Genomic DNA, 20779 nt, shown 5'->3' with positions numbered 1-20779 from the left:
TCTAGAGATGGAGAATAATAGACAAGTTTTGGATTGGGGAATATAATGATCATTGTGGTTAACCCTCAGCATCCGTTCTACTTCAGATGATTAGTCTAAGCCAACCCTTGGCAGGGACTAACTTTGGAAAGGACATGGTACCAAATTCTGATCTGTGAAATATGAGAAGTCCACTGCTTGCTAACATTGCCATGACTGATTGTGATCCTGGGAATTGTGCAATTGTGTGCTATCAGCCTGAAAAACGAACCTTTGCTATGGAGAACAAAGTGGAAAGGAGGAAAGAATCTAGGTCTTTAGGACACTGCAAGCTCCCATATCAATCCTGATATGTGTCCTACCTCTGGGTGTTCTGTTATGTAGGATAATAAATTATTTTCCTATTTAAATCAGTCTAAGAGTTGGGTTTCTGTAATTTAAGGCCAAAAGTATCCTTAGTGATAAGGCAGTAGGTATAAAGAAGAATGGTCAAGAAAAGCTAAAGAAAACAAGTAACTTTGTGCAGGGTCCTGAAAAATTAACAGGAAAGCAAAAAAGGAAATTTTGGGTGCAGGGAGAGAGAAGATGGGAGGTAAATAGGACATTCCTGGTAGAGGGAACTTCATGAACCATGGTATGCTACTGTGAAAGCACGTGGAATGTAACTAACAAGAACTACTTGGGGTACATATTAAAAATTCAGTTTCTCACCTCCAAGGCCAGAGGTTGTGATGCACGTCTATAGATCACACTTTAAGACACACTGATGAATCTGTAACAGTAAATAATGTAGTATGACTACAGAACAAGGAATCTTGTGGGATGAAAAAAGTGGTGAGATCTAAGACTGAACAGAGGAGGCAGGGTGAATAGGAGACTTTGTTGTGAAAGTATTCATAGACTGGAAACCTCAGGAAAGCAGGGCTTAGTCTGCTTCTACTCAGCCATTATTCCCCTTAGTGTTTAACATGGTATCAGGCATATCACAAGTGTTTAAGTGAATATTTACTAATAACAATTATTTAAGGACTGAAAATTTATTCAACAATTACTGGCAACAATAAGAAGCTTTTGAGTCCTGGCTGGTATATGTAGCTCAGTGGATTGAGCATGGGCCTGCAAACTAAGGGACCGAGGTTCAATTCCCAGTCAGTGCACGTGCCTGAATTGCAGGCCAACTGCCAGCGGGGGACACAAGAGAGGCAACCATACACTGATATTTCTCTCCCTCTCTACTTCCCCTCCCCTCTAAAGATAAATGAATAAAATTAAAACTTTTTTTTTATTTTAAAGACTTTATTTATTTATTCTTAGAGAGAGGGAAGGGAGGGAGAAAGAGAGGGAGAGAAATTTCAATGTGTGGTTGACTCTCATGTTACCCTCACTGAGGACCTGGCGGCCCACAGCCCAGGCATGTGCCCTGACTGGGAATCGAACTGGTGACCCTCTGGTTCACAGTCTGCACTCAATCCACTGAGCTACACCAGCCAGGGCTTAAAAATTTTTTAAAAAAGAAGCTTTTGAGGTACCTCTAATGACACTGACGATTCACTACAAGGAGATTTAGAGACCAGTTATAAGGCTTTCTGATATTACAGGTTACAGATAACAAAGGTTATGCCTGAGGAAAAAAAGAAATATGACTTATCTTTAAAAAATGAAATATATTTAAATTAACTAAGTTTTAAAGAAATTCATAAAAATAATACCTACTGAGAGAAATAAAGTTAAATAGTACAAAGAAGTAAAGTTCTAAGTTCCCAGGTCTTACTCCTCGAAGGCTTCACACACACATGCAAAACACACAAACACAGAAGTATCTAAAGGAAAATATGAACACTCTAATACATACGGTTATAACTTTCCTTTTCTTTCCTTTTTAAAAAGGATTTCATTTATTTATTTTTAAAGAGAAGCATGGGGGGGGGGAAGAGAGGGAGAGATAGATCGAATAGTTGCTTCTTCCACACCCTCAACCAGGGGGACCTGGCTTGCAACCCAGACAAGAATCAAACTAGTGATCTTTTGGTTGCAGGATGACACCTGATCCAGTGAGCCACACCAGTCAGAGTTTACTTGCCTTTTCAAATTAATTTACTTTGACTTCTTTCTAAATTCCCCCAATGAGAAGTATTTGGGTTGCTTCCAGTTTTTTTGCTACCACATGTTAGAATGAGTATCCTTCTATATCTTTATGAGTCAGTTGAGATGACAGGATTATTTCCTAGAAGTGGAATTGTTGAATGAAAGAACATATGACTTAATAAAAATTTTAATTGCTACTACTGAACTGATCCTCTAAAAAGCTGTATTAGTAACGTAAGGGAGAGCCTATCTCCTCCATTTTTCCCTATACTACCTCCAAATTCTGAATCTTTTAAAATAAAATAAACGTGGAAAGAGTTAATCATGTCTTAATATGCACATTTAAAATTATGAGTGAGACTGAATATATTTTTGTTGTTATTGGCCATTTATATTTTGTTGGAGGTAATATTTTAAAATACAGAAAATTACACAGGCTGTTATAACAGCTATATGTGTACCTGTCACTTAAAGAAATATTAATATTTCCTAATGTACACTTCAAACATTTTCCCTCTCTTTTTTAAAACAGAAACATTATAAGGGTTATATTCCTCTAAGTATGCATTCACTTCCCTTCCTATTATCAGTATGAAAGAGGTTAGAGAGTTAGATATGGAAAATACAGAGTCAATGGATTAAAATCTTTAATGTTCACTGGAAACAGTTGTATTAGTATTTTTACACTGCCTAAATTTAATTTGTAGTCTAATAGCTTCGAGAAACTTTCAACTTTGAAAAGAAGGTATTTAATGAGTCTCTGTGGCTATTATGTACATTAATCTAATCCATGCATTTGGGAAAGTAAAAAATTTCATTCAGGCAACTTAGAAATTTGAGAATACAGAGAAGGTTGACTCTATGCTTTATCGTTAAGTAGTGTGTGCAGAAACAGACAAAATTTGCATGAAAGGGTAATGTTCCTTATTTAGAGGTAGGAGATTTTTCATGAAGATAATGTACTCACAATTTACAAAATTATGGTTATTAAAGACATTTTTCTACAGTAAAAATAAAAAAGAGGTGTAACAAAACCACAATGAGATACCATCTCACACAATAAGATGTCTATACTAAAAAGACAGACAATTATAAGTACTGGCAAGGATGTGGACACTGGAACCACTGTACATTGTTGGTGGAAACAAAACAATGTAGCTAGTTTGAAAAAACTATTTGCTAGTTCCTTAAAAAAATTAAACACATAGTTACCGCATAACCCAGCAATTCCAATTCTAGGTACATACCCAAGAGGAATAAAAACATGCCTACACAAAAATTTGTATATGAATGTTCATGGTAACACTATTCATCATAGAAGGTGGAAAAAATCCAGTTTGATGAATACAGTATACACGGGATATCACATAATGGAACATTATTTGGCAATATAAAGGAATGAAATACTAATACAAACCATATATGAAAACTCACAGCAAACATCAGACTCAATGGTGAAAGACTGAAAGCTTTCCCTTAAGATCATGGAAAAAGCAAGAATGTCTACTCTCACTACTTCTACTCAATATAGTATTGGGAGTTCTAGTGAGAGCAATTAGGTAAAAAAAAAAATACATAAATAAAAGGCACCCAAATTAGAAAGGAAGAAGAAAGACTATCTGTTTGCAGATGTTCTCTTATATGTAGAAAGTCCTAAAAATTCCACAAAATAGCTACTAAGGACAAGTAAATAAATTCAGTAAAGTAGCATGATATAAAGTTGATGCACAAAAATAGTTGCATTTCTCCATATGAATAATGAACAATGTGAAATGAAAATTTCAAAAAACAATTCCATTCATAATAGCACCACAAAGTGAAAAAACTTAAGATTTAACTTAAGGAGGTGAGAGACTTGTACAATAAAAACTACGAAACAGCCCTGGCTGGTGTGGCTCAGTGGGTATGAATGCTGGCCTGCAAACAGAAGGGTTGCTAGTTCAATTCCCAGTCGAGGCACATGCCTGGTTTGTAGGTCAGGTCCCCAGCTGGGGTCATGCGAGAGACAACTGATGTTTCTCTCCCTCTCTTTCTCCCTTCTCTTCCCCTCTTTATAGAAATAGAGAAATAAAACATTTTTTTAAAAACTAGAAAACATTGCTGAAATAAATTGTAAAAGGACACAAGTAAATGGAAACATTCTACGTTCATGGATCAGAAGGCTTAATATTGTTAGGATGTCAAGGGTATCCAAAGTGATTGATAGATTCAGGGCAATCCCTATCAAAATCCCAACGAAGTTTTCTGCAGAAATAGAAAAACCCATCCTGAAATTCACATTAAATCTCATGGGACCCTGCTGTGGCTGGTCTGACCCTGCTGTGGAGGGTCACTGGATCAATCTCCAGTCCACAGCACATGCCCGGGTTGCAGGCCAGGTTCCCAGCATGGGGGCATGCAAGAGGCAACCACACATCAATGTTTCTCTCCCTTTCTTTCTCCCTTCCTTCCACTGTCTCTAAAAATAAATACATAAAAAAGTTTAAGAAAAATCTCAAGGGACCCTGAATAGCCAAAACAATCTTGAAAAAAGAATGAAACTGGAGGATCCATATTTCCTGACTTCAAAAGTGACAACATGCTGTGTTGTAGAATTGTGCACCTGAAACCTGTATAATTTTGTTAACTAGCATCACCCCAATAAATTCAATAAAAAGTAAAAAACTGGAAACAAAGCTACAGTAATCAAAACAGTGTGGTACTGTCATAAAGACAGATATGTAGATATACAGAATAGGATAGAGGGCTCAGTAATATACCCTCACATATTTGGCCAAATGATTTTTGCCAAGGTGCCAAGACCATTCAATGGGGAAGGACAGTCTTCTTAAGAAAGGGTGCCAGATAAACTGGATATCCATATGCAAAAGAGTGAAGCTGGAACCTTACCTAATACCACATATAGAAATTAACTTAAAACGTTCCAAGAACCTAAATGTAAGACCTAAAACTATAAAACTCTTAAAACACAGGAAAAAAATCTTTGTAACACTGGATTTGGCAGTGATTTCTTGCATATGACATTAAAGGCCTATGTAACCAAAGAAAAAAGTTAAAAAAATTTGTGCATAAAAAGTTGCTGGTATTCAGTAATTCCTCTGAATTCTGTTTCAAATCCCATCAGTCAGGATAATGGTCTTAAAACTGGGTACATTAGCTATATTAGGATATATAAATAAATAGCTGCCAATAGTGTCAGATTCATTATTTTAATTAATTCTCACAAATTTTGAAGGAGATTAAGATTCAGAGAAGTTACTTATCTGAATCCAATGTAATAGTGATAGCAGCAGGGTGGAGATAGTACTTGAATTCTTTATATCTGCCCTTAGACCTCATAGTTTCTTACCATACCATTCACTGCATATTACAGTAAAAGACATGGATAAACCAAAGGGCTAGGCTATTCAATTTGAGGTTGAGAATACTGAGTCAAAATGCTGGTTTTCACCACGGTTAGGCAGGTGCTCAGTTGGTTAGAGCACTGTCCTGTACACCAAAAGGTTGTGGGTTCAATCCCTGGTCATGGTATATATGAGAGGTAACCAATCAATGTTTCTCTCTCTCTTTTTCTAAAATCAATATACTCATCCTCTAGTAAGAATATTTAAAAAAAACAAATAAATGCTAGTTTCCTCCAGGTGTAGAATTTTATACATTATTAATAACCAGGTCAGAGTAACACGTAAAAATTTAATTACAGTTCATCTAATGACAATCACAGTTGGTCAGAGCAGGACCTATAAACCATATTTTCTTGCTCCCAAAATACATCCCTCACAAACCTGGGGAAAAAACAAGGGACACTATCCTCGGAATATTCAGGATGGGACAAAAGTAGGTTTACAGTTATTTGTATGGAAAATCATAAAGTAAGTAATAAATAACAATATAAGAATAAACTGTCTCGCATACTCACAACTGTAAACCTACTTTTGCCCCACCCTTTAGAGAGAATTTCTAAACTTCAACAATGGAAATAACACACAACCCAAATTCAAAAATAGGTAAAGCACTTGAATAGACATTTCTCCAAAGAAGATATACAAATGACAATAAAACACATGAGAAAATGCTCAATGTTATGAACCATTAGGGATGTAAATCAAAAACTATGAGATTCTACCTTATACCTAATAAGGATAACTGCTATGAAATAGAAAACAAGTGTTGGCAAGAACGATAAGAAACTGAAATCCTTGTGCACTGTCATGGGAATGTAAAATGGTACAGCTGCTGTGGCAAATGGTATGACAGTTCCTCAAAAAGTTAAAAATAGAAAGTTAAGATAACAACTTCTGGCCAAGATGGAGCCATAGGCAGATACACTGTGCCTCCCTGCACAACCAAAAGAAGGACAACAACACATTTAAAAATGAAAAAACAATAGGAACTGCCAGAAAACTGAACTGTATAGAAGTCCGACAACCAAGGAATTAAAGAAGAAACATTCATCCAGGCCAATAGGAGGGGTGGAGATAGGCAGCCAGGGCGGAGAGGACCCAACTGAGTGAGGCAATGGCTGGCCAAATGGGCAGTCCCACATTTGAGTGTGGATAAACCAGGAGGAACAATTCAGGGGCAAGACAGACTGCACAACCCTGGGTTCCAGCACGGGGAAATAAAAAGCCTCAAAACCTCTGACTGAAAAAAATCTGTGACAGTCAAGGTAGTGGGAGAAACTTCTAGCCTCATAGGAGAGTTTGTTGGAGAGACCCATAAGGTCCTAAAACGTACACAAACTCACCCACCCAGGAATCAGCACCAGAAGGGCCCAATTTGCTAGTGGGTAGCAAGGGAAGTGACAGAAAACCGGCCAGAGCCCAACAAGCCGCACTGTTTCCTCTCTGACCCCTCCCCCGCACACAGTGCCACAAAGCAGCAACCTGGGTTGCCCCACCCTGGTGAACACCTAAGGCTCCAACCCTTACTACATTGTACCAGGTACCCTGACACCTCCCCCTCCAAAAAAAGGGCCCAAATGAAAGAACAAATCAAAGCTCCAGAAAAAAAAATACAACTAAGCAATGAAGAGACAGCCAACCTATCAGATGCACAGTTCAAAACACTGGTCATCACGACACTCACAGAATTGGTTGAGTATGGTCACAAAATAGAGGAAAAAGGAAAGGCTATGCAAAGTGAAATAAAGGAAAATGCACAGGGAACCAACAGTGAAGGGAAGGAAACTGGGACTCGAATCAACAGCTTGGACCAGAAGAAAGAAAGAAACGCTCAACCAGAACAGAATGAAGAAACAAGAATTCAAAAATATGAGGAAAGGCTTAGGAACCTCCAGGACAACTTTAAATGTTCCAACATCTGAATCACAGGGATTCTAGGTGGAGAGCAATAAATGGAAAACTTATTTGAAAAAGTAAATTATTGCCTAATCTGGCAAAAGAAATAAATAGACTTCCAGGAAGTCTAGGAAGCTCAGAGAGTCTCAAAGAAGTTGAACCCAAGGAAGAAAACACTGAGGCACATCTATAATTACATTACCCAAGATTAAAGATAAGGAGAGAATCTTAAAAGCAGCAAGAGAAAATGAGACAGTTGCCTACAAAGGAGTTCCCATCAGACTGTCAGCTGATTTCTCAATAGAAACCTTACAGGCAAGAACAGGCCGGAAAGAAGTATTCCAAGTCCTGAAAGGCAAGGACCTATATCCAAGATTGCTCTATCCAGCAAAACTTTCATTTAGAATGGAACGGTATATACAGTGCTTCTGACTAAAATGTTAAAGGGATTTATCTAAGGTGAAGAAGATAAAAAATATGATCAGTAAAATGATAACAAATTCAGTCATTGACAAATGAACCTATGTAAAACAAAAACAAAAATGAACAAAGCAAACAACTGTAACAGGAAGAGATTCATAGGAATAGAGATCACATGGAGTGTTATCAGCAGGGAGGGGGTGGGGGAAGAATGGGGAAAGAGGTACGTGGAATTAGAAGCATAAATAGTAGGTACAAAATAAGGAGAGATTAAGAACAGTATGGGAAATGGAGAAGCCAAAGAACTTATATGTAAGACCCATGGACATGAACTAAGTGGGGCAGGGAGGAATACAGGCGGGAGGGGGATGCAAGGCAGAGTGGAAAAAAGCGGGATGGGGGGGTGGGAGGTGGGCAGGGAAATGGGACAACTATAATTGCATAATCAATAAAATATATTAAAAAAGAACTGAACTATCATATGAACCAGCAATCCCACAGTTAGGTATATATTCCCCCCAAAAGAATTGAAAGCAGGTTCTCAGAGATATCTTTATACCCATGTTCATAGCAGAATTATTTGCAGTAGCTAAAATACAGAAGCAATCAAAGTGTCCATCAACGATTGGTGGATATGCAAAATGTGAAATATACATACAGTTAAATATTATTCAGTCTTAAAAAGGAAAGAAATGCTGCAATATAATGGACCTTGGGGACACTGTACTGAGTGAAATAAGCCATTCGCATACTATATGATTATATGAGATACTCAGAGTAGTCAAACCCGCATAGAAAGAAAACAGAATGGTGGTTGCCAGGGGCCAGGATGAAGAAAAGAATGGAGAGTTATTGTTTAATGGGTATATATGTGGGTGGTGGTTGCACAATAATGTGAATGTATTTAACACCAATGAACTGCACACCTAAAAATGGTTAAAGTGGTAAATTTTATGTGTATTTTACCAAAACAAAACAAAAATTTTTATTAAAAAAAGTAGTGGAATACTGATGCAATGTTACAGAACAGAGAAATCTTGAAAGCATCATATTAAATGAAAGAAGGCAGTCACAAAAGGTCACATGTTGTCTGATTCCATTTCTATGAAATGTCCAAGCAAATCCAGATACAGGAAGCAGATCAGTGATTTTTAGGGGCTGGGCTGAGAAATGACTGCTCATGAGTACAGGTTTCTTTTAGTGATAATAAAAAGGTCCTGGAATTATAAACAAGTAATGGTCGCACAACTCTGTGAATACACTAAAAGCCACTAAATTATATTCTTTAAATGGGTAAACTGTGTAAGAATTTTATCACAATAAAGCTGTAAAAATTATTTTAAAAAATGATTTTTTTGGTAGAATCGACTCTTAGACCAACGAGTTACCACTCTGAGACAGGAGTAAGTTTATCATTCTATAGAAATTACCTGCAAATGACAGCTGCTTTAGGCGGGCATTTGATCGAGCTTCCTGGACTTTATCTGTCAATGACTTCCATGCATCTGTGAGAAAATAAAATATTAAAGCAAATATCTCAACACCAGTGATATGCATAAGCTTTGTGCTTAGAATCCCTAAAGCATGAAAACACAACCTGCTAGAACAGGGTTTTTTTTTTTTTTTGGTCTTGTTTAAATCATTTCCATGCATAAGAAAGAAGCTAGAAAGGTACACTACGCAGAAGTGTTTCTTTTAGAAGGGACACAGAGCAGTAAGAAGAGTCATAACTTGTGAAAATGACCCCAAGTCCCCAAAGCATTTCACATCCCCTGTTGGTAATCTGGATCCCAAACCTAAACATTTGGTATTAATTCTACTCCCTGTACTCCTAACAAATATAATTCTAGCATTAATAATTTAACCAAGACTGTGGTAAGATCCTAACTTCTTAGTTCCTTAAAATTAAGGGGTGGAACTAGAAAAACTTTATAATCCCTTCCAGTTCTAACCTAAGATTCTGTGATCTTTCACTGTCAGAGAAGCATGAAGTGGTGGCAAATAACCCATATGTGGATTTCATACTCTCAAAATAGTTTTCCTAACACATGTTTTTTTCTTAGTGACCCTGGCCTGAATCTTCAGAGCCATCTTTGATTCCCCTGTTCTCCATATCCAAGCAGTCATTAAGTGTGTCTGTTCTTCTTTCTTTTCCTACTGGAAAGGGGCTTTATTACTTGACATTTCTACTGAAGCACCTCTCAGTAGTGACCTCTTGTCTTCTAGTGTGTCCAAGTCCATCTCATATGAAGCTACCACATTAAGCTTTTATTCCACTCTCCCAAATTTTCAAAGCCCTCATCATTTGGCACTGACAGCCCTACAAAACCTGTGTCCAATCCACCTTCCCAATTTTCTGTTTCACTACTATGTGGCAGGGATTTAAACATCATTTTCCCACCTGACACTACTCTACCTCCACCAGATTTAATGCTGTCTTCCTAACTTATATCACTTCTAAGAAAGCACTCCCCCTTCCCTTTGCCTAACCCAAATTCTATCATCTCCTTTAAAGAATCATCAATTTTTTAAAATCCTCACCCAAGTATATGTTTACTGATTTTAGAGAGAGGAAGGGGGAGAGAGGGAGAGAGGGAAGGAGGGAGGTAGGGTCAGAGGAAGAGGGGAAGGGAGAAGGGGAGAGAGAGAGAAACACTGATTGGTTGTCTCTTTTATGCACCCCACCCAAAGATCGATCCTGTAACCTATTTATGTGCCCTGACTGGGAACTGAACCCACCACCTTTTGGTGTATGTGATGTTGATGCTCCAACCAACTGAGCCACCCGGTCAGGGCATAAAGAATCTTCTATTCTATTATCTTCACGGGTTTTTATAACCCTAGTTGAACTACAGTGATCTTTCTTTCCTTCAAACTCCTCTAGTACTTACTGCCTATAGAACATTCACTAGTTCTTCAACAGTTACTGAACACCTATGTGCTTGGGGTACAAAGATGAATAAGAAAATAAAATTCAAGTCCTCATGGGAAGCTCCCTGTTGATTGAACAAGACATAATATAAATGAACATTTATAGAACACATTTTAAGCTACGAGAGAGACACATTTAAGAATCTAAAAGGGGCAGAGAGCAGAGAGTGGGATTCCTTATCTGCCTCAGAAGGTGACAGAAGATTTTCCAAGCTGAATCTTAAAGGATGAGTTGAAATCCACTAGGTGAATGAGGACTGGAAAAGCATTGCCAACAGAGGGAAGAAATGTATGGACAGAGTGAGAATTGTGTGTTGGGTACATAAGGAAGTAGTAGCAGACAAAGCTAGAGAGATAACAGAGGTGTCACATGCTCTGCTAGGGTGTGTGCAATCTTAAACACATAAACTGTATCACTAATTTTTCACATAAAGTATGGACTATTTCTTAAGAACACTAAGTTCTTAAGGAAAAATTAAATATATAGAGTCTCCAAATATCTTGCATTATAGCTAGCACAAAGCTGCCCATACAAGTGGTAAAAATACACACAAAGTGCATAACTAGCTGAAATAACAACTATGCTGGTGGGCCAACCTAATTTAATCCACTTGCCTTCAATACTTTCTGCACAGATCTGAAAGCCATCATCACTTGAAATTTCAAAAATAAGTCCTTTCTTGGGCTTTTTATCAGTAAAGCTTTCCTTCCGCTTCTGTTCTTGCTGGAGCCAAAGCATCAGTGGAGAGCTGAAATTAGTTTCTTCTTCTTCTACTGTTTTAGGTTCTATGAGGAAGAATATGGAGAATAGACAAAGTGGTTGCAACAGCAAACACTTCTGGAACATTGACTTTATATACATTATCTCTAAGCTTAACAACATTACATAGTTGGTATTATTTCCATATGCAGACAATAAAACTGAGTCTCAAAGAGGTGCAACAGCTTACCATTGAGTTGGCCCAAAAGTCCATTACATTGTTTCCAAAAAATAAAAGATACACTTTCCATTTTCACCAATAACCTTATTGCTCTGGATATTTTGAGTTTGTCAGCTATCTCCTGCTTATTGGTTTCTAGTGGGTAAAGACCAGGGGTGCTGTTAAACATCTTCCAATGAATAAAACAGCCCCACAGCAAAGAATTACTTGGCCAAAATGTCAGTAGTACCAAGAAACTACACAAACCAGTTTTTACATGTTTGACCAGTTACAGTACCTTCTCCATACACTGCACAAACCTTTTTTTGCATTTCAGTTATGTTTTTACCTTTCTTGAAATAACAAAGCATAATGCAACAAAAATGTTGCGTATTTTCCTCCATCTTCAATATTAAAATGCCTACACAAAAACTCACCAATTTCCATTTTTTTAAAATGCACAGCTGTCACAATACAATCGAACAAAACTGTTTGAAATGAAGTTAAAGACAATTAGGTACTACTAGAGCCAAAAATGGATCTAGGAAACCCTTTTTATGAACATGGCGCCCAAAGCGAAGAAGGAAGGCCCTGCCCCTCCCAAAGCTGAAGCCAAGGCAAAGGCTTTGAAAGCAAAGAAAGCAATGCTAAAAGGAGTCCACAGCCACAAAAAGAATATCTGCATGTCACCCACCTTCAGGAGGCCTAAGACACTGCAGCTCTGAAGGCAGCCTAAATACGCTTGGAAGAGCGCCCCCAGGAGAAACAGGCTTGACCACTACGCCATCATCGAGTTCCCCCTGACTACTGAGTAGGCCATGAAGAAGACAGAGGACAACACACTGTGTTCATTGTGGATGTCAAGGCAAACAAGCACAAGGTCAAATAGGCTGTGAAGAAGCTGTATGATATTGATGCAGCCAAGGTCAACACCCTGATCGGGCCTGATGGGGAGAAGAAGGCATATATTCGACTGGCTCCAGACTATGATGCTTTGGACACTGCCAACAAAATTGGGATCATCTAAAATGAGCCCATCTAGCCAATTCTAAATATAAAAATTTTATACTACAAAACAAATGAATAAGCAAACAAAAAATCAACAAAAAACATAATGGACTTTTTGGCCAACCCAGTACCTAGGTCATAGCTAAAAACAACTAAAATGAGAATTTTTTAAAACCTAAAGTCATGCTGTCTTTCTGGTAGTTTCTAGTATGACACTTTGTTAGTTTTCAATAAGTAATTGCCCTCAACAGAGTTTAAGTCAAAAACGAATAATGGTTAATGTGTATGAAGCAGTATGTATTGGAAACCCTTCTTGGAATTGCCTATATATTAACTTATGTAAACCTCATAACAACCCAGTGAGGTAGGTGTTATTATTTTCTACATTTCAAAGGAGAGAAACTGAGGAAGAGTGAGGTTAGGTAAGTAGCCTAGCAGCCCAAGTTCATATAATGAATAAATGGTAATGCTGCTGTTTTAACCCACCTGGCTCCAGAGTCTGCGTTAGCAGCCCTTACTGCCTTCTTACATAAAAGAGGTATATCAATACTCTGGAGGAATCAGCAAGTCAGCAGGATGTGATTTCATCTCAAACCTTAGGACTAAACATTTTCTCTACCGGTTTCTCTTTTGCAAAGACCCCTTGAGGGAAATGGGCAAAGCCTAATATGCAGAGCTCTCTAATCCTGAAGTGACCAGTGTGTACTGATCAAGGTCATTAGGACAGACAGAAAGTGGCATGGAGATGTATCTGGCGTCACAACCAAAATCTGGCTCTCATATAATGAAAATGGTACTTTTGTTTTCCTTAGTGACAACTAAGGAATGAATAAAGTCAGATCATCACTGGCTATTTAAATCACCCTGCTACTAAATCAAGCAGGGCCCAAGAGTGGAGATTTTGGTCTACCTCCTTTAGTTGATGGATGACCACATAATATAGAGTGTAACAGCATAGAACCAGGAGATAAATGCTCTGAGTATCAGTCTACAACTCTGGCTAATCACTTAACTTCTTTGGCACTAAGAAATTTTTTAAATCTAGAAAATCAGTAGGCAATGTAAGTGTTTTGTATAGTACATTTGGCTTTGAAATTCTGATTCTAACCTCTTAACCTACCCACATACCTGTACTTTCTTGTTCACGTGCTGGATTTTGTGGTGTCTGAATCTCAGGAAGAACAGCCACTTGCCTAAAAAAACATAAAACACACACACAAAACCCCCCCAAAAAACAAATGTGAGATGTGACATCGGTAGTTCTTTTTTTTAAAGATTTTATTTATTTATCTTTAGAGGAGAAGAGAAGGAGAGAGGGAGAGAAACATCAATGTATGGTTGCCTTTCGTGTGTCCCCTCCTGGGAACTAGCCTGCTGGGAACTGGCCTGCAGGGAACTGGCCTGCAACCCAGGCATGTGCCCTGACTGGGAATCGAACCTTGATTATCTGGTTCGCGGGCTCGTACTCAATCCACTGAGCCACACCAGCCAGGGCCTTCAGTAGTTCTTTAATTGAAAGATAAAAAATATAATCTGACATACAGCTGTGTCCATTATTCAAAACAACAAATGGAAAACCACAGAGTGCTTCGTATAGAACCTGTTGAATGAATACCATCACCACACTACTGTATGGTATATAACGTATACCCATCTTTCTCATCCCCATTGCTTCTTAGAAAGAAAGGAGGAAAGAGAACACTGACTGGACTGCCTCCCCCCACATACACCCTGACTGGAGCTGAACCCACAACCTTTCCATCACAGAAAAATGCTCCCACTGAGCCACAAGGACCAGGGCTAAAACAATCTTTTATGAGATTCCCCCCATCCCAAGTATTGACATTAAATTTCTACTTCTGAATTTGTAGATTGTATCCTTCATTTTTTTCTTATACTCTTAGTATTAATATTGAAAAAAAGCACACTTGTTAGAAGCAGTTCTGGAGTACTTAAGAACTGCTAAGTTGGTTGCTTTAATTAAAAACAAAAGTAAACTGCATGAGCAGTAACCACCATCAATCTTCACTTTAAAAGATTAAGTCTTGGGAACAATCCAGATATATATCAAAGGGGCTAGTTAAATAAATTATTGTAGATGCACACACTAGAGCTGGAGGCAGGCATAAAAAAATGAAGTGCATCTATGCCCTGACTAGTGTGGCTCAGTGGTTGGGCATCATCCTGCAAACTGAAAAGTTGCTGGAAAGGTCACCAGTTCAATTCCTGGTCAAGGCAATGCCTGTATTTTGGGCCAGGTCCATAGTTAGGAAATAGGAGGGCAACCAGCTGATGTTTCTCTTGTACATGGGTGTTTCTTTCCCCCTCTTCCCCTTTCTCTAAAAATAAATAACATTTATTTTAAAAATTATGTGCATCTGTATTTACTGGCACAGAAATGTATATACGATAAGTGATAAAACCAAGTAAAGAACTGTATGTATAGCATTATTCATTTCATGTAAAAAGGATATATATATATATATATATATATATATACCATCTTTATCTGTATATGAATGCAAGTGTCCGTATGGATGAAAACAAATCATTACCTCTAAAGAATAGACTGGGAAGGGGGTTAGGCAGGATGAACAGGGCACCATTATCCATTATTTAAAGGATTCTACACTGCTTTCTTTTTAACATGTATGTATTACTTCTATTAAAATAAACCTTTGACAAATGAAAATTAATATAAATCAGAAACGACTATTTTTTTAAAGATTGTATTTATTTTTAGAGAAGGGAAGGGAAGGAGAAAGAGAGGGAGAGAAACATCAGTGTGTGGTTGCCTCTGGAGCACTCCTCCTACAGAGGACCTGGCCCACAACCCAGGCATGTGCCCTGACTGGGAATTGAACCAGTGACCCTTTGCTTCACAGGCCCACACTCCATCCACTGAGCTACACTAGCCAGGGCAGAAAAAAACTACTCTTTATGTGGACAGAATAGAGGACTTAATGTTAGAGAACCAGTTTTTACACTTGCTTACCCTACATGCTTCCCACACTCCTTTTGTGATGACTGTTCCACATTAGCTGTATCTTGCTGCTCGGCCTCTGCTCTTGGAGTCCTAAAACAGAATTGTTTATATCTTTTCAAGAAAAACCACCAGTGAATATGTACCAACTGTGGAGGTCAGTCAAAAGAAATGACTCTGTCAGGATCTAATAAAACTTATAAACCAGGAAAACCAACCTGTGGCGAGACAGGTTAGATGATGACTACCCTACAAGGGTCACTGACTAAGAAAGGGCACAAGGAGCCTTCCGGAGCACTAGAGGTGTTTCATATTGTGATTTAAATGGTGGCTACATGGGTGCATATATATGTAAAAATGCACATGTGTACATCATTTATGTTATACTTTACTAATATTTTTAATAGGACTTCATAAGTATCTACACTGGGGGCTTTGCCCTGTAAACAGGAATAATCATCCTTCAGTATCTTAAGCCTTAGCACAGAAGAAACAGAAGCAAACAGCAGCAGCAGTTTTAAATCAGAGCCAAGGGTAATTAGGTATGTGGTTCTATTCAAGAGACAAACTGATTGCAAGTGAAACTGACTTCTTCTCTATAAATTACCACTGTGAGGGGAAAAAAAAAATCAAAGTTAAAACCCAGAAAACACCCGAGTACTGCAACCTGAACAGAAGACTGTCCCTCCCAGATTACCACTTGAACAGCCTCTGATCCAGAGCACAAATCCCATAGACCCAGAGCCAATATTTAGATCTCTCACCCTGTGACTGAGGTCAGGGATGATGTGTTGGCTTCTTGGTCTGGAATGTGTGCTTCAGAAGAACTTGTCCGCAAATGGGAAACTTTGTGCTTCTTGCCATTCCCTTTGTCCAAAGGCAGCTGAATCCGTTTGATTTTTGGTTTGGATTTAGTGGGACCTGGCACTGAAGGACTTGCTGACTGCTGTCCAGAGGGTGGAGAGCCTCCAGGAGAGGCTAAGCTGGCTTGTAGAGCTGAAGATAAAGCCTTATTCTGCTCCAACCCCATGCTATGAGGAGCATCTACTGTCTGCGTAAAGCTGGATCCCTGGGTCCCTGGAGCAGAATCAAGATCAGGCTGGGAAGAGAGAATTCCAGTTTTGTTGGCAAGAAGCTGGGTCACATGCTGAAGCTGATAGTGTTCTTCTGCTTCCCTGGAAGGTGAAGCAGCTGCTATGCCCATAGTCTGAGCAGAGGGGAGGACACAGATGCTAGATGTTGCTGTCACTGCAGCAGTAGGGGGAGTCTGTGATGTCCCCAGTTGTGGGAATATTCCTGAACTTGGTGGTAAAGCCACAGGCTGGTCCTGAATTCCCAGACCCTGCTGGCTAGCTTTAATTAACAGATTGCTTATTGAGCCAATATCTGGGGTACCCAGCAACCTTGGGTTGGTTAATGTGACGTGTCCTGGAACTGATGCACTACTTGTAGGGGCTGTTGTAGTTTGCATTGATACAACATTCAAGACAGAGGAACTAGACGGCAGGCCAGCCACAGGCCCAGAAGTGAGGTGGCCAGTGTCCTGGCTTACTGTTGGTGTGCCCGTCGCTGTGGCAGCAGTTCCTCCCACACTCTGTGGCAACAGGGATGCCTGTTCAAAATACATGATGCCAGACTTAGACCTTTTTATGATGTTGGGGACAGTTCGGTGAGATGAAGTATTAAGTGACCCCAAATCTAATAGATTGGGATGATTTGGAAGCTGGGAGGGTGTGAAGTTAATCAGTGTCATATTAGAAACTACATCAGAAGGGGCAATGTTTGAAGGGGTACTAGAGGGAGCAAGTTTTTTATTCTTTCGGGTCTGAAGACGAGATATGGGTCTTTTCTTGAGTCCAGAGGATGGAGTGGCTATTGTGGTATTGAGGTCTGTCCTCTGGCTGCCTTCTGAAACCAAAAGTTGGGGATCTGGAGAAGGCTGAACCCCAATAAGTAGCCCTGAAGAAGGACTGCTCATGTTAGGTGGGAAACTACTTTGAGTAGCTGCAGGGAAGGAATGTAAGTGCTGGTGATGAGGCACAGGGAGCAATCCTTTGCTAGCAGGAGGGAACAAAGATTGAGAACTTGGCAAGCTTGGATTTAGTCCTGTGGTTAGTGTGAGACCACTGCCCATGGGCCCCAATACTGAAGTATTTGTTTCCATCACATTGGGTGTTGAACTAACAGAAGAGGTCAATTGAATTTTTTGGGTCACTCCATTTGGAAGAGTTTGGAGAACATAAAGTGGCTGCATATTCTGGTTAACAACAATGAGTTTCTCAGTGGCTGGTTTCAGGTGGGGTGGAGTGGTCTGGACTGCTGCATTAGAAATCTGAGATGGGCCAGGACTATCAGTAGAATTGGGCACATATTTCTGGTTCTGGATAGGAACAGTAGGGGAAACAGGTACCTGAAGGCCAGGGGTGCTACTGTTTCTAGTTAAATCCTGACTGTTGCCATGACCTTGCTCCACTGAAGCACAAGGTGGGCTGGAGATGTCTGCATCCATGTGTCCTTGGATAAAATGATCAGGAGTCATGTGGCCTTCAGGTGCTGGATCTACTCCTGGACTCAGCAGTGCTGAGTCATCTTCAGAGGATGCCACAGGCTTTTCCGTGATGGTTACTCTCTTCTCTGCTGAGTCTGGGATTACAGATAGTCTACTGGGATTCTGGCTAGGGACAGTGGGACTTCGGGTGGTCAGGACAGAGAGATCAGATGGCAGCTCTAGAGGCAACTCGAACTGCTCCTCTGCTGAAATAGAGGAAGAGACACTACTGTCCACAGGTTCTGTTGTTGGCAGCTGCTGAGAAAACACTTCAAAAAGACCCATGTCTTTTTCACGATTACTATCAAGACCCAAACCTTCACCAAGATTCAGGAGTTCTGACGAAGATGACTCTGGACTCTCACCCAAAGCCTGCATGGATGGAGTATTCTTTAGTACAAAGTCCATAATGTCTGAGGGTAGGATATTCCCACAGTCATCACTATTGTTATTATCTGAATCAGATTTCAGGAGTTCAGTATTATAGGTATCCAATAAATTTTTGTCTGAGGGGGTGCTTGAGTGGACTCTGCGACTTGACTCCAATGAGCTCAGTTGAGCTTCTAAGGAATCCTGTCCCTGTGTTTTAATTCTGCTTACAGAGTGGCAGTTGTCCAACTTGGGCTCATTTTTGTGGCCAACAGGGCTCTTAATGACATGTTCTTTTTCACCGGTGTCTTCAGGTCTATCAATCTTTAAGTTCTCTGTTCCGTTTTCTTTACCATTTCTTTTTGGAATCTGGCTGGTTTTCCTTGTTGTGGCTGTGACACTGGTGTCACTCTCTGTCCCATCATCAACACCATCCAACTGTGAAATTTTTGGAAGATCACACTGTTCCTCCTCTCGAAACAAATTATGGGATGCCAGCCGTTCCTCTGGGCCTGAAGAAATCACTGTTCTAGTGAAATTGTAATAGTATAAGTCGTCTTCATCCGAAGTGCTTAAGTCATCAGCTCCATCCACCTGTCCTTCGGCTGATCGCTTGCCTCGTTTCTTTCCAGTGGAGCTGCTGTAGAATGGAATGTCTTCTTCCCCATAGGATCTTACTCCATAGAGGGGGGTGAGACCAAAGAACATGTTAGAACGTGCGCGGGCACTTCGTCGAGGATATCTTCTTTTGAAAGAGCCATCCTCCTGAGGTTTGGGGCCATCTGGAAGCATTAGATTTCTGTCCTGTACAGAAAGGTTCTGGTAATTGTTACTCTGAGACTCCTGAGATGAGGTATTACTGGGGCTCTGTTGGGCCACTGGACCATCTGCTGAACTTTCAGAAGCTGAAATTGGTTCTGTTGGAGATGCTGACTCCATTTGCAAAGGGGAACTAGGACTACTTTCCTTTAAGGTATTCTTGGACTGACTCTCATTTTCCATTTTTAGTGGTGTCAGTGTTACCTTGACTGTGCGTTTCCGGGGTGTCTCTAATTCCTTGGCAAATCCTTCTACTTGCATGGATGGAGCTTTGGGGACTCCTGGAATAGAAAGGGCTTTGTCTCCAATCTTATCAGAAGAAACATTATTATTACATAGTCCTTGCCCCATAAATTCAGGAGTCAAAACTTTGTCAACAAACTCTGACTTAAGGTTTCCTTCCTCGCCAGCTGTCACCTGACCAGGTTCCAAAAAGGATTTGCTGGAATGCTTTTCTTTGAAAGTTTCTTTGTAAGATTTTTTCCCTTTCGGTCTTCTATCTCTGGAACTAGATCCCACATGTTCATTGGTAATACATGATCTATTGCTCACTCCAGATAGTTTCAAGGTTTTAACTTCACTACCTTCACCAAGAGATGGGCTTCCTGATTGGCTAGTATCTGTAAGTTGGTCTCGATCATTCCTTTGCCCTCTCAAATGCAGTGGTGGAAAGGAGAGAGCCTCTTTAGAAGAAAATGGCACTGAAGAGAATTCAGCGAAAGTGCTGATTTTACTATTTAATTCACCAGATGTTGTATCGTGAGCTTGTGAGGACAGTTTAGGAATGCCAGAGTAAGCCACACTATGTGAGGATCCCTCTGAACTCTTGGAACTCAGTATTTTGGTCTTCTCGCCTTTCACAGAGGAGCTATTGGATGCCAAGTCTGAAGCACTGCAATGCTTCATTTCTGAAGATGAAGATCCATCCAAGTGACTGGTTTTAGTGACCATAGTAACCACTGTCCTTTGCAAATTTGAAGAGGTGGAAGTGTTTTGCCTTAAATCAGTATTTGAAGTCAGTGGATCTAAGACATGATCGACTGCTTTGGCACTTGACTCAACATCTGTAGTAGTCCCTAAGGCAGAAACACGATTCTTGGAGTAAGTACCCCCAGTTCTCATTGGAGATGTTATCCGGAGTTTAGACTGCTGGGGTGATACGGAAGAAGTACTGTGACGCCTGGAGCCAATGCTTCGAAGTCCAGAGGAGAGTAAAGGGTCACCCACTGTGACTATTTCATGAGTGGTTGGAGTAGGACTCCCTAAACAGTAGAGAAAAAGTAATATAGTCTATTATAGATAGAACAAATGTGTGTTAATTGTTCATTTCAATGACTTGCCAATAAATACTTCTAGGTAACTAAAATTAAGCTAAAGTCACTAAAATAAAGTTGTCTGAAAGAATTACAAACTCATC

The 20779-nt window shown here is 39.7% G+C and overlaps 1 protein-coding gene and 1 pseudogene across 9 annotated transcripts in view; one reads left to right on the top strand and one right to left on the bottom strand.

Moving 5' to 3' along the window:
• KMT2A (lysine methyltransferase 2A) overlaps positions 1 to 20779 on the bottom strand; it is a 97448-nt gene that overhangs the window by 10721 nt on the left and 65948 nt on the right. For 6 of the 9 annotated variants that reach the window (XM_053672417.1, XM_053672418.1, XM_053672383.1 and 3 more), the window contains 5 exons: positions 16391 to 20624; positions 15639 to 15719; positions 13772 to 13836; positions 11331 to 11501; positions 9215 to 9289 (listed from right to left, as the gene is read on the bottom strand). In XM_053672417.1, coding sequence (XP_053528392.1) covers positions 9215 to 9289; positions 11331 to 11501; positions 13772 to 13836; positions 15639 to 15719; positions 16391 to 20624 — 4626 coding nt within the window. Of the gene's footprint in view, positions 1 to 690; positions 752 to 9214; positions 9290 to 11330; positions 11502 to 13771; positions 13837 to 15638; positions 15720 to 16390; positions 20625 to 20779 lie in introns of all 9 variants that reach the window. The other 3 variants (XM_053672408.1, XM_053672412.1, XM_053672403.1) reach the window with 3 other exon arrangements.
• LOC119050763 (60S ribosomal protein L23a-like) lies at positions 12193 to 12662 on the top strand (annotated as a pseudogene).

Source organism: Artibeus jamaicensis, unplaced genomic scaffold (assembly GCF_021234435.1).
Source record: "Artibeus jamaicensis isolate MK-2021 breed Jamaican fruit bat unplaced genomic scaffold, CSHL_Jam_final contig_196, whole genome shotgun sequence".
NCBI classification, from domain to species: domain Eukaryota; kingdom Metazoa; phylum Chordata; class Mammalia; order Chiroptera; family Phyllostomidae; genus Artibeus; species Artibeus jamaicensis.
Note: the sequence above shows the minus strand (reverse complement) of the source record. Positions and strands in the feature narration are given on the sequence as shown.